Here is a 12,082-nt window from a genome sequence, read left to right as displayed (position 1 = left end):
TATTAAGTGTATAAAACAAACAAAAAGTGAGCGACAATTTTTGCTCTTGGATCCAGAGTCCTTGCAATTCCATCATCTGACAAGACTGTGTCTTTCTCTGTGGAAAAGTGTGATGGTTCTCACAGTTACGAGGTGATTGTAAATGCATGCCATCCTGACTCAGCGGTCCAGTCCAGTACAAAGTCCAGTACCGTGTTGGACTACGTCAAAATCTGGATGATTCAGTGAGAACAAAGCCCCCCTGAAGATGTTTAAATGTGGGGGATGGAAAAAAAAATCTGGATCTCTCAATGTAGAGGTCAGTTGTTTAGGCACAGCCAGTGGTCTTTTAAAACTGTATGTTGGTTCATCGTTCTCTTTTTCTATGGCGGTGTCTGGAAAAACACAAATGCAGTACTACAACATTGTTCCAAATGTGTATCCAGAAATAAATGGTGAACGTGTGAATTCTATCTACTGTCACAGTCAACTGTGTCAAAAAAGAGAGATTTGTTTACATATTTTATTACATGCTAGCCATTGTACTTTGTAGGTAGAAAATTGTACATATACCATGACAGTTGTAATTTTTTAGTACCTCTATTGTACAGGCTTAACAGCATATAACATGATGAAAATCTATTAACTGTTAAATGAATTCAAGTCAGAACGTGGAGAATACTCTTGATATTTCATAAGGAATACTAATATATTGTTAGCCTAGAGATACAAGCACAGCTGTTTCTAAAGTTGCATGAATATTTATCTACCTATCAAGCGGATACTCGATCCCCTTTCTGTATCATGGCTTTCCTGTCGTGGGCTGGTTTATGCTTTACAACCAGAATAAAGTCCCATGGAGGCTGTCGACTCTGAAATGTTCCGTTCACACAGATGCTTTTGCCTTCTTTGTTTTTTTCCTCCAGGTTGGCATTGAAAAAATCTTTATCTCTGGGTTTTTACTTTGAAATGAAATATCTGAACTAAAATATGAGTGAGATTTCAGCAATGACAAAAAGAAAAACAAAACAGTTACTGATTTATATATTAAAAAGATTTAACCTTCAATACATCATTTACAGAGAAGTCCTCACAAGTTAGACAATCTACAATCTGAGGAATTTGCAGAGAACACACAAATTAAACATCCGTCTTTTCGCAGTAGTCTCCAGGGATCCCGGCAGTCAACGCAGTCTTTTGCAGACGTAATCCATGTGAGTTCCTCTTTCGCAGGTTCTTCTTTATCTCTTGTGACGTGCTGACTCAGTGAAAACAACCGGAAATGTAATGTGCACTGCCAACACTAATAAAGCCAAATAAAAGAAACCTTCATTTTCTTACACGTTTTGTTCCTTTTGCTCGTTTCTGTTTCATTATTTTTGATCTAGGTATTCTGTTTCTCATTACCCCCCTTCTACTACTGATAAAGTACAATCACTGCTAACTTGACTCACTGCCATCAATTTATATTTGGAAAACTTATTTTTAATAAAAAATACTATAAAGCAATTACTGAGTAATTTTACTACTGAGACTTTTACAACCATGGCAAATGAATTATCTGCTTATATAATACTATATTTATTTACTGCTACTAATACTAAAACTACCTCCATGTCTCTTAAAGCAGCACTATGTAACATTTTGGCCTTTTTTTATGTTTTCTGAAACATCTTCCTTTTAAAGTTTCTTGGTCGATCGTGAAGCTGTTGTGAGTAGATCACGTGATTTAATAAAAACCTGCAGATTCCAATAAAAGCGCAACAAATGCTGGTTTTCCTCACATGATCATGTGATCGAGGATACATCCTTAAAACACACTTGTATTAACACAACATCACATGATGACTATTCGTAAATTACCTTTATCTCACGAATATAATATGAATACGCTGAAACCCAAACATGTTAAACAGCTGTGTGCAGGTGAGCCACAAATTCTACGGACGCTCAGAGACGATCAAACAAAGCGATGATGATGTGAAGTTACTGATGAACAGTTTTTTTCTTGTTAAACTTCATCTGAAGATGTTTTAAAAGTTCAATAATCCACTGGTCGCCTCTGTAAATGCAGTATTCTTGTTAATAACCATGTGTGTAAAATATAAACATTTACACTGGAGCACATCTGAACTCATTTACAATAGTGAGATTCATGTCAGACATGTTTAAAATTAATACATTTAAACTGTTAGTTGGAATTCATGTTTTCATTTGTTTTTTTCATGATTACCGAAAGGAGAAATTTAAGTCTTGTGCTTAATTTAATATGATCGACATATTGAAATGGAGGCATGGAAAGGGATGAACCCGTCTGAAGTCTTTTTTGATTTTGATGAACAAAGGAAAAGGGCTTTAATTCGTGTCACGCACAGATTCTTACACATGGATATTTTTTTTGCAACATTTGGGTTCGAATGAATGACTATTTTTAGTAGGAAATCAATTCAATTCTTAGTACATATGAATCCTGCACTCTCTCTCTGAGATTCAACACTACAGGCTGATTGACTCTTGTTATTCATGTAAGTCAGCATTTCTATGAAGATGATTAAATCCACACATCCTTCCATCATGACTGATTATCAGTCCATTCACTTCATTCAGTACAAGTCTTCTGAGTAAAGTATGTACCTACTTACGTTGAGCAAATTTGATGAAGGTAGATCTTTTGAACTTGACAATTATAAAAGTAGCTCGCAAACCGAAAAAGTGTGAACACCCCTGGTCTAGACGATCCGAGTCTGTGAATGTCACTTGACCAGCAAACTGCAGTGGGTCAGACATTACAGAAGACTTACCAGAAGATAAAACCAGAAAACATCATGTGAGCCAAACAAATGTACATGTGGTATTTGGCAACAGAAGTTCCACAACATTGTAGTTGGGTCACTGGGAGAAGACAGAAACAATGTTTTCAATTGTTTTCTGAAAGTAAGAACCAGAATTTTAAAATGGATCCTAAAAAAAACTGTCAGCCAGTGAAGAGTTTTAAGGATCGGTGAAATGTGAGATCTTCTACTAGAGCGGGTCAGAATTCTCACTGAGTTTTGAACTGCAGGCGAGACAGCTCCTTCACATGTGTTTACACCTTCCTACTTCATGTGAGTGATGCGTAAGTGACCTGTATTAATATGGAGGATAAACATTTTAAAGATAAAAGCTCCTAATACCTTAACAGCATGCATTAGCAAATTGGTGTGTGAATGGGCGGATGAAGCTTCATAAAGCGGTTTCATGTTTTAGAGGTCAGATGGCGCCAAGTCTCATACACCAGAAGTCTTTAATCCAGATGCAGGTGTGGATAATGATCTGTTATTGTTATTTGTTTAGCAAAAAAACATTTGGTCTTGGTAAAAAAAGGTTTGTGTGAAACAAGATCAAAAGACAAAGTCAAAAAGAGAAACATGTAAAAAAAAACAAGTTATAACATCCTAGGTGTTTAAATATTAGTATTTGCTATTTTTGTTTAGACCAGTGATTATACTATTGCTCAAAGGGTTTGGGGGAAACTTTTTGGTGAATGGAAAACTGGTTTGGTATGGTATTTTATCAAAACATGTGTAAACCAGGACATGATAACCCCTGAGTAATTGCCTTCATAACTTAAGGTTCTTTGATTGGTGCGAAGTCCTCTGACAGAGCTTCGCTTTGGGTTAATACTGAAGGCCCTGCCTCGTCTCTGAGAAAGCTCAATGAACTGGCCACCCAGCTGTGTACAGTCCACTTCCTATAAGAGGTGGGCAATACCCACCACACTACCTCCTACTGAAACTCAGCTGAGACACTGAGACAGGGCGGGCAGCTGGGAAATGTGGTTAGATGGCTTCGCACCAATGGATGAACCTGAAGCTATGAAGCTAATGACTCAGGGGTTCTACTTCTTGGTGCTCACAACAGGTGATGGTGTATCCAGCCCATTCTCTCACTGACGTCTCAGTTGCTGGAAACTCGATGTCACTCAATACACTCAGGTGTTGACGGATGCATCTCTGACAGGCTGGGGAGGGTTGTCAGGTCAGACCTAAGCCAGCGGGGTCTGGAACAGACTGTAGTCCAGACATCAACTATCTAGAGTTAAAATCAATTTGATCTATTCTTCGATTCGTAGTCACCCTCTTGTGATGCAGTTCTTGACAGGGGCCTCTAGGCTTTGATCTTCTGTGAGGCCTTCAAGCCCTCAGTGGGATCTCCAGCTGGTACTGTACGCTCTTGCACATCCAACCTGAGCCTCTTGACCAAGTCCCACCGGACATATTGTCTTTTAAGGTCTCACTCCCTCTGGCCCTGACTTAGTGCTCTCTCCACTAGCCCTGAGTGTGTTTCCTTTGGAGTCAAGGAGTCATCGGTATCACTCCGCTGTTGCGCCTGAAGGTCCTTTTGGACGAATACTCTCACGCTGCAAGCCTCAGCCCGTAGTCCCAGATTTCTTCCAACTTGGGACAAATCCCCTTCGGACATCGCTGCGATCAACCCCTTCACGGATTGTAACCGAGTGCAGAGATTCGTCTCGTAACATGCCAGTAGTCAACTTCGTCGTAATCAGCTCATGATCTCTGAGGACGAGGCAGCGTGGCTCGACAAGCCGAGAACACTTCCTGTTGAATCACTTCCGCAGGGAATCGCTCGGCAGGCCACACAATCAGTGATGATTGGGGAATAGGCAAATGACACAGAGGTGATGTGTTTCTCCACTCTCCAGGGTAGCTTTGCATGTCATACACACAAACATGTACACGTTGATGTTCACAATTTCACCTGCCATTGTGTTACACTTGCTGCAATCTTTCTCTTTCCACTGTCAGGAGCTTTGTCCTGAGTTAAAAGGGAAGAAATTCAGTGGGTATTCCCCACCTTTTATAGGAAGTTGGCTGCACCCATCTGGGTGGCGGGTTCATTGAGTTTTCTCAGGGACAAGGCAGGGCCTCAAAGGTAAACTAATAGCGAAGCTCGGTTAGAGGGCGAGCATCAAGAAGTAAAACCCTTTTTAGCCATCCTTGTGGTAATAAACGTGTTGAAAAATTGTCTTGAAGGAACTCCATACCATGGTTAAACGGAACAGTTGATCTATCCATCTAGCCATCGCTTGAGTTTGGCAATTTGAGCCAAGGAGATTGGACATGAACTTCTAGGTCAGAGCAGACCACTCCTAGATACGTTGAAGTAACACCAGACTGGACCAGCGGCCAGGGCCGAACTGATTCAACATGTCTGGTATCTGTGATCCTAGATGGAGAGCTAAGCTGGTATGAAATCAGGCTGTTAACATATAGCAAACTTGATGTACGTGTGTGAGAGTGAGTGAAAGTTCAGCCGGAAATGTACATTGATGCTATAGAAACTTTTTCAAAGAATGTCTTTCTTGTCCTTGGTTCTGCAATCTGTGTTGCTAATTCGTCTCTTCCTTTCCAACATTGTATCCTGTCGTACTCTCAGATCCATTTGACGTTTAAATAAAGTCCTACTGTTCGAAGCTCACCAGGTTTTTGTCTACACTTTAAAGGGGCATTGCCAAAATGTGTGACCCTCAAACCTCATTCTGGACGTGACAAGACAATATTTTTCTAGGTATTTTTTTTCAAGTCTAAGCTTTCAACTAACTATAGGGGAGAAAAGAAGGATCAACGCAATTGTACTCTCTCAGTCTGCTCTGTGGATTAATGTGTTAAGAAGTGTAAACAAAAGGTCAGGCTGGATGAAGAGGGGGTTAGCCAGAGGAGTTTGTGAGGTTCAGATTTTACACTTCAAGGTCCTGATTTTCTCACAGAACGTGCCCACTGCCTCTCGTTACGCCTCTAATTGACCTAAATAGCCTGATGGATATTATTTCCATATGGAATTGACCCTTTAAACTTTAGGGAAAAAAGAGGCAGGACAGCGACTTCAAACAGTGGTTTCTTTATCTTTATTTAACACTATATTAAAAAAAATACACAACTAAGCAGCAATTAATCATCGACAACACAAACAAAACATTTTACGAGACGTGACACTGACACCATCATTCTGTCCTCCGTGGAGCAGGTGTGACCGTACTCTCCAACCAGGGACGAGCCGAAACTCTTTCATCCCAGGTCTTCATTCACACGCCTGCAGCACAGAAGACGGGACAAGAAGATCCATGTGATGCCAAATCTGTTCGTGAGACACACCGTCTCAGCATCCTCGACACTCTCTGACTGAAACACTCAAAACACTTAAATAGAAAAAGAATGTAAAGAAAGATGAGTTTTATGTTGAGCTAAAGCAGACATGAGAGAACACAGAGGTGGCTTGAACAATATAAAAAATTTCAAGAAGAAAATCGCCAAAATATTATCATATTCTGAAAGGATCTTGACAACAACTTAAATTCGTCTGATAGACACAGTTCCATTGTTAATATCAACAAGACACACTATCTAAGTCGGTCAGTCAGAATTTTGGAAACATTTCTCAGTAGTGAAGAAATAAATAATTAACATTGTCTGGTCATATTGTGTGTCTCAGTGAGCACATGTTAGCGTCTGCCTCTTGCATTGGTGCTAATCCACAGACATTGACAGCTAGATGAAACTTATATTCTTAACATTAAGACATTTTATATTTCTGAGGACACATGTCAAGCACTGGTCCTTCACAAGGTCCTGGCTTCCAAGACATGATCTAAACTTGGATTAGGAATAAGCTACAACAAAATTCTGTGCAAAACACTAAAGTGCTACAAAGTTATTAGCCAACCATCATAAATGTGTGTTTAGCCTCTGTCCGTATTTCTTTTCTCTCTATTTGACCCGATTTTGGCTTAGGTCCAATTATCCTTAAGTCCCTTTTGGACCAGGGTTCATTTTCTAACCTTGACCAAAGTGCTTTTGTGGTTTTATCCAAATCAGAGGCTGGACGGGCTTTTAGCCGCGTCTCTGGGGTCAAAGTGGTGCTTTGTATGCCCAACCTCTCTTCACCTCATCAACAACAAACATCAATGGCAACTTTCGAGAGTAGAGAAGACGTCAGTGGGAAAATCTAACTAAAGTGAACAAAGTGAATCTTTCTCCTTGGAGGAGTCGAGGAAGTGACGGGACGGACGTATAATATTGAAAAGAAAGGGAAGAGGAAGGCGATTTGGACCCGGTTAAGCCCTAATTAAGCTTGACAACCGGTCTCTTCTGGCGGGTTCCCTGCCAATAGGGTGATCTCTGGACAAACTTATGAATGAGGAAGTTGAATTAGAACCGCAAATGATCCTGAAACAATCTGTGAGAACATAAAAAGCTAAAGCTGAACATGAAAGGTTTGCTAGACATTTTACACTGACTCTTTTCTTTGTTGTTTTGTGAATTATTTATTTATATTTATATTTTTTTAATTCAAGAGCCTCAACATAATTTTGTGATAATGACCATAAGGACTCTTAAATCTTGACCTTAAATCCATTCACAGAGCCTTCATCTTAGTATGCTCAAGGCTAATAAACCCAAATGAATGACCAAAAACATTTGTCACGTCTTTCCCTTCCACTTACAGCAACTATCCTTAAAAATCACTGTTCACAGATTAAGACTTTTTCGAGTCAGAGAAATATCATCACAAGATCAGCTCTCACATAATCTTTCGATAACATAGCAATGCTGCTTGAACAACACTTATGAAGTGAGTAAAAAAAACATTTAAAGTTAGAAAAAATAGAGTTGCATATTTAAAGATGACTCATACAGACTCGGTTCCTATTCATTGTATTAAGCTTATTAGCGTGTTTGTAACTATTATTCTTAATAATAATCATTAAAATAATATTAGAATTGTATTCAGCTTGTCATCTTATTGTTTTGCAAGACCTGTTTTTTTCATTAGTATCAAAGAAATCATCAAAACATCATAGAACTATGTGTTTACGTTAGCAGGCAAGGAAGCAGATCAAAATCCCAAAAAGGTGGAAATGGGAAAGTAAAACAACCCGGACAAACATTATTGATCCCTCTGAATGACAGCGGTATCAAATGAATCGCTCAAGGGAACAGTCTATGTCGTGGGTCAAACAAAATGTATATTGACCAAACTGTTTGTAACAGGAACATTGTTTTTTCATTCTGCAGGCACAGACTGTCAAAATGTACTCTGTGTTTGTCCTTCACCGCCCACTCCCTTAAATTCTTTTTATGTCACTTTTATTCTCATTGTTAGTCACTGTTTAATTATTGACATTGATAATTTCCAATCTTTTCTTAAACATACATTATATATATATATATATCACTACATCAACTACATCAACATAAATACTAATCTACTTGGAAATCATTTGGTGGCCAGAGTTGGAGTTTAAGACATATGGGATATTGCTGTTTACATGGAAGGGGCATTCTTGGTACATAGAAAGCATCAACTTTCAAAAAAATCATTCAAATCATTGAAGATTCAAATTTCTTCAGTGGAAAGATTTTCTTTTTCATTATAATATCTTAACAAATTAAAGCTGTCTCAAAGGTAAGAAGTGTGCATTTCAATATATCAAAAAATTGTGAAAAGTGTCTTTTCAAAATGAGGGATCAACATTATAAAATATTTTAATACCAAATGTCTATAAAAATTATTTTAGTTCATATAAAATATCAACTTTCAACACTCCTCCACATGTATGTGCGTTTGGAGGACTAGACAGCGTGCACCTTATCTTAATATTAGTGTAGCAGCAACAGCACTTTCAAACATTTTTTCCTGCAAGTTCATCTAAACAACTTTCCTTCTCCTTCTTTTTGGGTCGGAACACTCCTCAAACAAGCTGGTCCACAGTGCTGCCCTCACAGTTGTACAAAAATCGTTCTGTTTTCAGTTTTTATCGTTTCCCATAGCTCTGCTCTAGCCACTGACGAACATATTTTAAGTTGTAGAAAAAAGGCCCCTTTCCCCCCAAGTAGGTGATCTTGCTTTGCTGGACTATGCAGACACGCTCATTGGACACTCCATAGGCCACGTTAGCATTATTGTCCATGCTGTCAGCCACAAGCTGGCACTGAGGAGGCAAGGAAAAATGCTCTATGAGCTTGCGTGCCGCTCCAACACGCTCTTCAAGACTCTGGTGCTGCCGTACGCTGAAGGAGCAAGCGCCCATAGGGGGCGCCACCCAGCCGTCAGAGGGGTGGGCCTCGTCAATGTACACCAACAGAAAGTCCGCCACATCACTGAAGTCTTCCACAAGCCGTCGAAAAGCGGGCAGGTGGCCAATGAAGGGGGGTCAGGTGGCCGAGCCAAAGTTGACCACCAGCGGGCGATTTGAGGATTCGAAATCCAGGAGGCGACACTCGTCTCCGTTCAGGGACACGGAGGCCAGGGGAAGGTGGCTTCCATTGCTGACCTTGCCGCAACTGTAATTGTCAGACACAACCTTGACTACCTTCGAGTTTGGTGCCTCACAGCCCAGCTTGACCTAAAAACAGAGAGAAAAATAGAGAGAGAGCTTACAACATAGGAAAGAGTGACTTCTTTACAGGAAATATTTGCATTTATTCCATTTTCAGACTACATACCAAATGTTAAATATTACAAATTTAAGAACCAGTTTGTTGGTTTGCCTAGTAGGTCACCTTGGATGAATGGCATGTCTCCACCTAGGTTTATCTCAGGTAGCCATTTATAGACATTTTCACTGCCAAAAGGGTCAGATAAACCATCCAGACTCAGACTACTTCTTAGTACTCTATGCTAGGGTCCTAAAGAGAGCACAATGCACTACCAAACCTATGAAACGTCCTCTGGTGCGGCTGATGGGAAAGATAAAATGTGAAATAAAATTTAGTATTCCATTCCGTTTTCTTTTTTGCAGCTTCTGCCATGAAAGTGTAACGACGGGCTGCACCTTTGGAGCGGATACAAAAAAGAGGGGGTAGAGACCTATGTTGTGAAGAAGTATTTGTAGTTTTTTTGTGGCAGTGTTTAAATTTTATGTCAGTAAGTAAGTTTTAGTGACTATTTTTTAAGTTTTATTCTGCATACATCCATCCTTAAGAGGAGGAACTCGAATCTCTGCTTCCGGAGGCCATCTAACCTGAACATTCCTCAACATTGACTTACACTATTGATATTAGCTGAGAAACAACAGTCTGTAAATAAGTTATAACAACTTTCTTACTACCTGACTAACCAAAGGACTTCCCCAACTAAATCATGTTAACCTGCAACGTATGAACTCAAACGTTTGGACTTAAGAGTTCAGATTGTTGAGCAGAACAAACAAATCGATCACTAGTGAATTTGTTTTTGTATATAAAAAAATATATAAAAATCGTAGACGTGAACTTTTGAGTTTAGGTTCGTGTCGCGGGCTCTTTGAACAATCAGATTTAAGTGACCAACCCTAGCTCAAAAGAAGACTTGCCTGGCATGCAGCCCAGGCTGGTGTCTGACATGTGGCCTGGCTCAACACAATCCAAAAAAAAATTCCCGAAGATGAGACCAAATCAATTTCTATTTTTTTGCTGGTAACAGTAGCAACTTTGCAGAGTAAAATAAATAAATCATTTTGGAAATTCTGATTATTATTATTGACATGTATGTTAAGGATCATCTCTAAAATCAAATGTTATTCATGATAAGTTTGTATAAGCTGCTAAACACAGACATGAATCAACCTTCAGTGGTCAAATGTTTGCAAGCATAACACCACCTGTTCTTCTGCACATATTTCTGATGCTTTAAGCTCAGCTGAAAAACACATCCGCCTGTTCTTTCACTTGATACAACTATAGATAAGTGTACGTTTTAAATGCGTTTGTTTACTTGTTGGCTTCCATGGTAAAAAAAAAACAACTTGTCACTGCTTTTAAACAAAAATGTATTTACACAAATATGTATCATTGTTTGGAAAGTGTGTCAGTGGGGATCTGGATCACAGATTGTTGTTCTGGAAGTAATTTAGTGGCAGATTATTTTAATGAAATAGGATCTCATGCCCAAAAATATTGAGCTGGCATTAGAGTCAAAGCTTCCGGAAATAATCGGGACACAAAAAAATGACGGTCAATAACAACCAGCCAGAATCAAGTCCAAATCGAAATCCACTTTGATCCACGGCTGGGAACACGGAGTTCTGTTCCAAGTTCACAAAGCGCTCATGATGAAGAAAAAAAACAAGTTGTACCTGCTTTTGTGCGTCCAAGAGGAAGCTGTTCCAGATGGAGCGCAGTCCGGCGGAGGTCAGCATACGGCGCCAGTCCTCGGAACCGGCGGACCGGGAGCAGCTCAGGAGCGACACAATGCGCTTCACCAGCACCACGCTGTCGTACAGCGCCAGGAAGAGACAGTTGGAGAAGAACCCGGGAAGGATCTGGAGTGTGACGAGCAGGTCCTCGCTGGCCACCCCCATGATCCTGGACGCAGACTGTGGGAACACGAGTGCTCACTCCGGACCGTCCGTCATCTCACACTTCCACGCGCGGTCGCGAGCTCTCCACCTCATTCATGACATGGGGGTGTGTTCAGCGAGTGGTTCAAGCCCACCGGAACACCAGCGCCTTTTTTTTTTCTTTTTTTTTTTTTTTACAATGGTCAGAAACAGATGTTCCAGGGCCGCCCTGAGCCCACTTCCATTGACTCAGACGGACGCTTGATAATCCACGACGCCGAGCTTCTACTGTGTGGGTGTGAACCTCGCATACACGCACGTGCGTGCAAGCACACACACGAAATGCGTTTGCACATTTATTGTTTAAAAATAATAATACAAATACTAAGTTATGTTGCAGTCAGGCATTCTAAGGCACTGTCATTTCTATTTTGAAAAATATTTTTTTCATTTTATTTTATTTTTTAATTCTGCAGTTCGAAAATGCATTGGGGCAGCTGAATAGCACCACCTACTGTCATGGAAAACAAAATAAATTGTGTTATCAGCAAATAAAGTAAATTACAAGACACGGATTGGAAGTAGGCCGGAGCTGAATGGTGATCTATTGGCATTGAAGAGGAACTACTGCACATGTACAACTTTGACCTAGAGTCTGTGGCTAAAGAATTTCATGCACTTATCTACGTTTTCTTTCTGAACAATTTCTCATGCTTCAATACAAGATGTGAAATGTAAGAGACTAGCACCGCAGATGTATTCTGATGTTTTTGAGTGAGTCTTATG

The 12,082-nt window shown here is 39.9% G+C and overlaps 1 protein-coding gene across 1 annotated transcript; it reads right to left on the bottom strand.

The window, feature by feature from the left end:
* Positions 1-5,865: 5,865 nt before the first annotated feature.
* dio2 (iodothyronine deiodinase 2) lies at positions 5,866-11,572 on the bottom strand. The gene is made up of 2 exons (XM_087779831.1): positions 11,093-11,572; positions 5,866-9,382 (listed from the first exon to the last, which is right to left on the bottom strand). Exons 1-2 carry the CDS (start codon positions 11,315-11,317, stop codon positions 8,792-8,794), a joined length of 816 nt encoding a protein of 271 aa, XP_087635957.1. The 5' UTR covers positions 11,318-11,572; the 3' UTR covers positions 5,866-8,791.
* Between the last annotated feature and the right edge of the window lie 510 nt (positions 11,573-12,082).

This window comes from Callionymus lyra, chromosome 18, assembly GCF_982586985.1.
Source record: "Callionymus lyra chromosome 18, fCalLyr1.hap1.1, whole genome shotgun sequence".
Classification (NCBI taxonomy): Eukaryota; Metazoa; Chordata; class Actinopteri; order Syngnathiformes; family Callionymidae; genus Callionymus; species Callionymus lyra.
The sequence above is the reverse complement of the archived record's forward strand: the minus strand, read 5'-3'. Positions and strand labels throughout refer to the sequence as shown.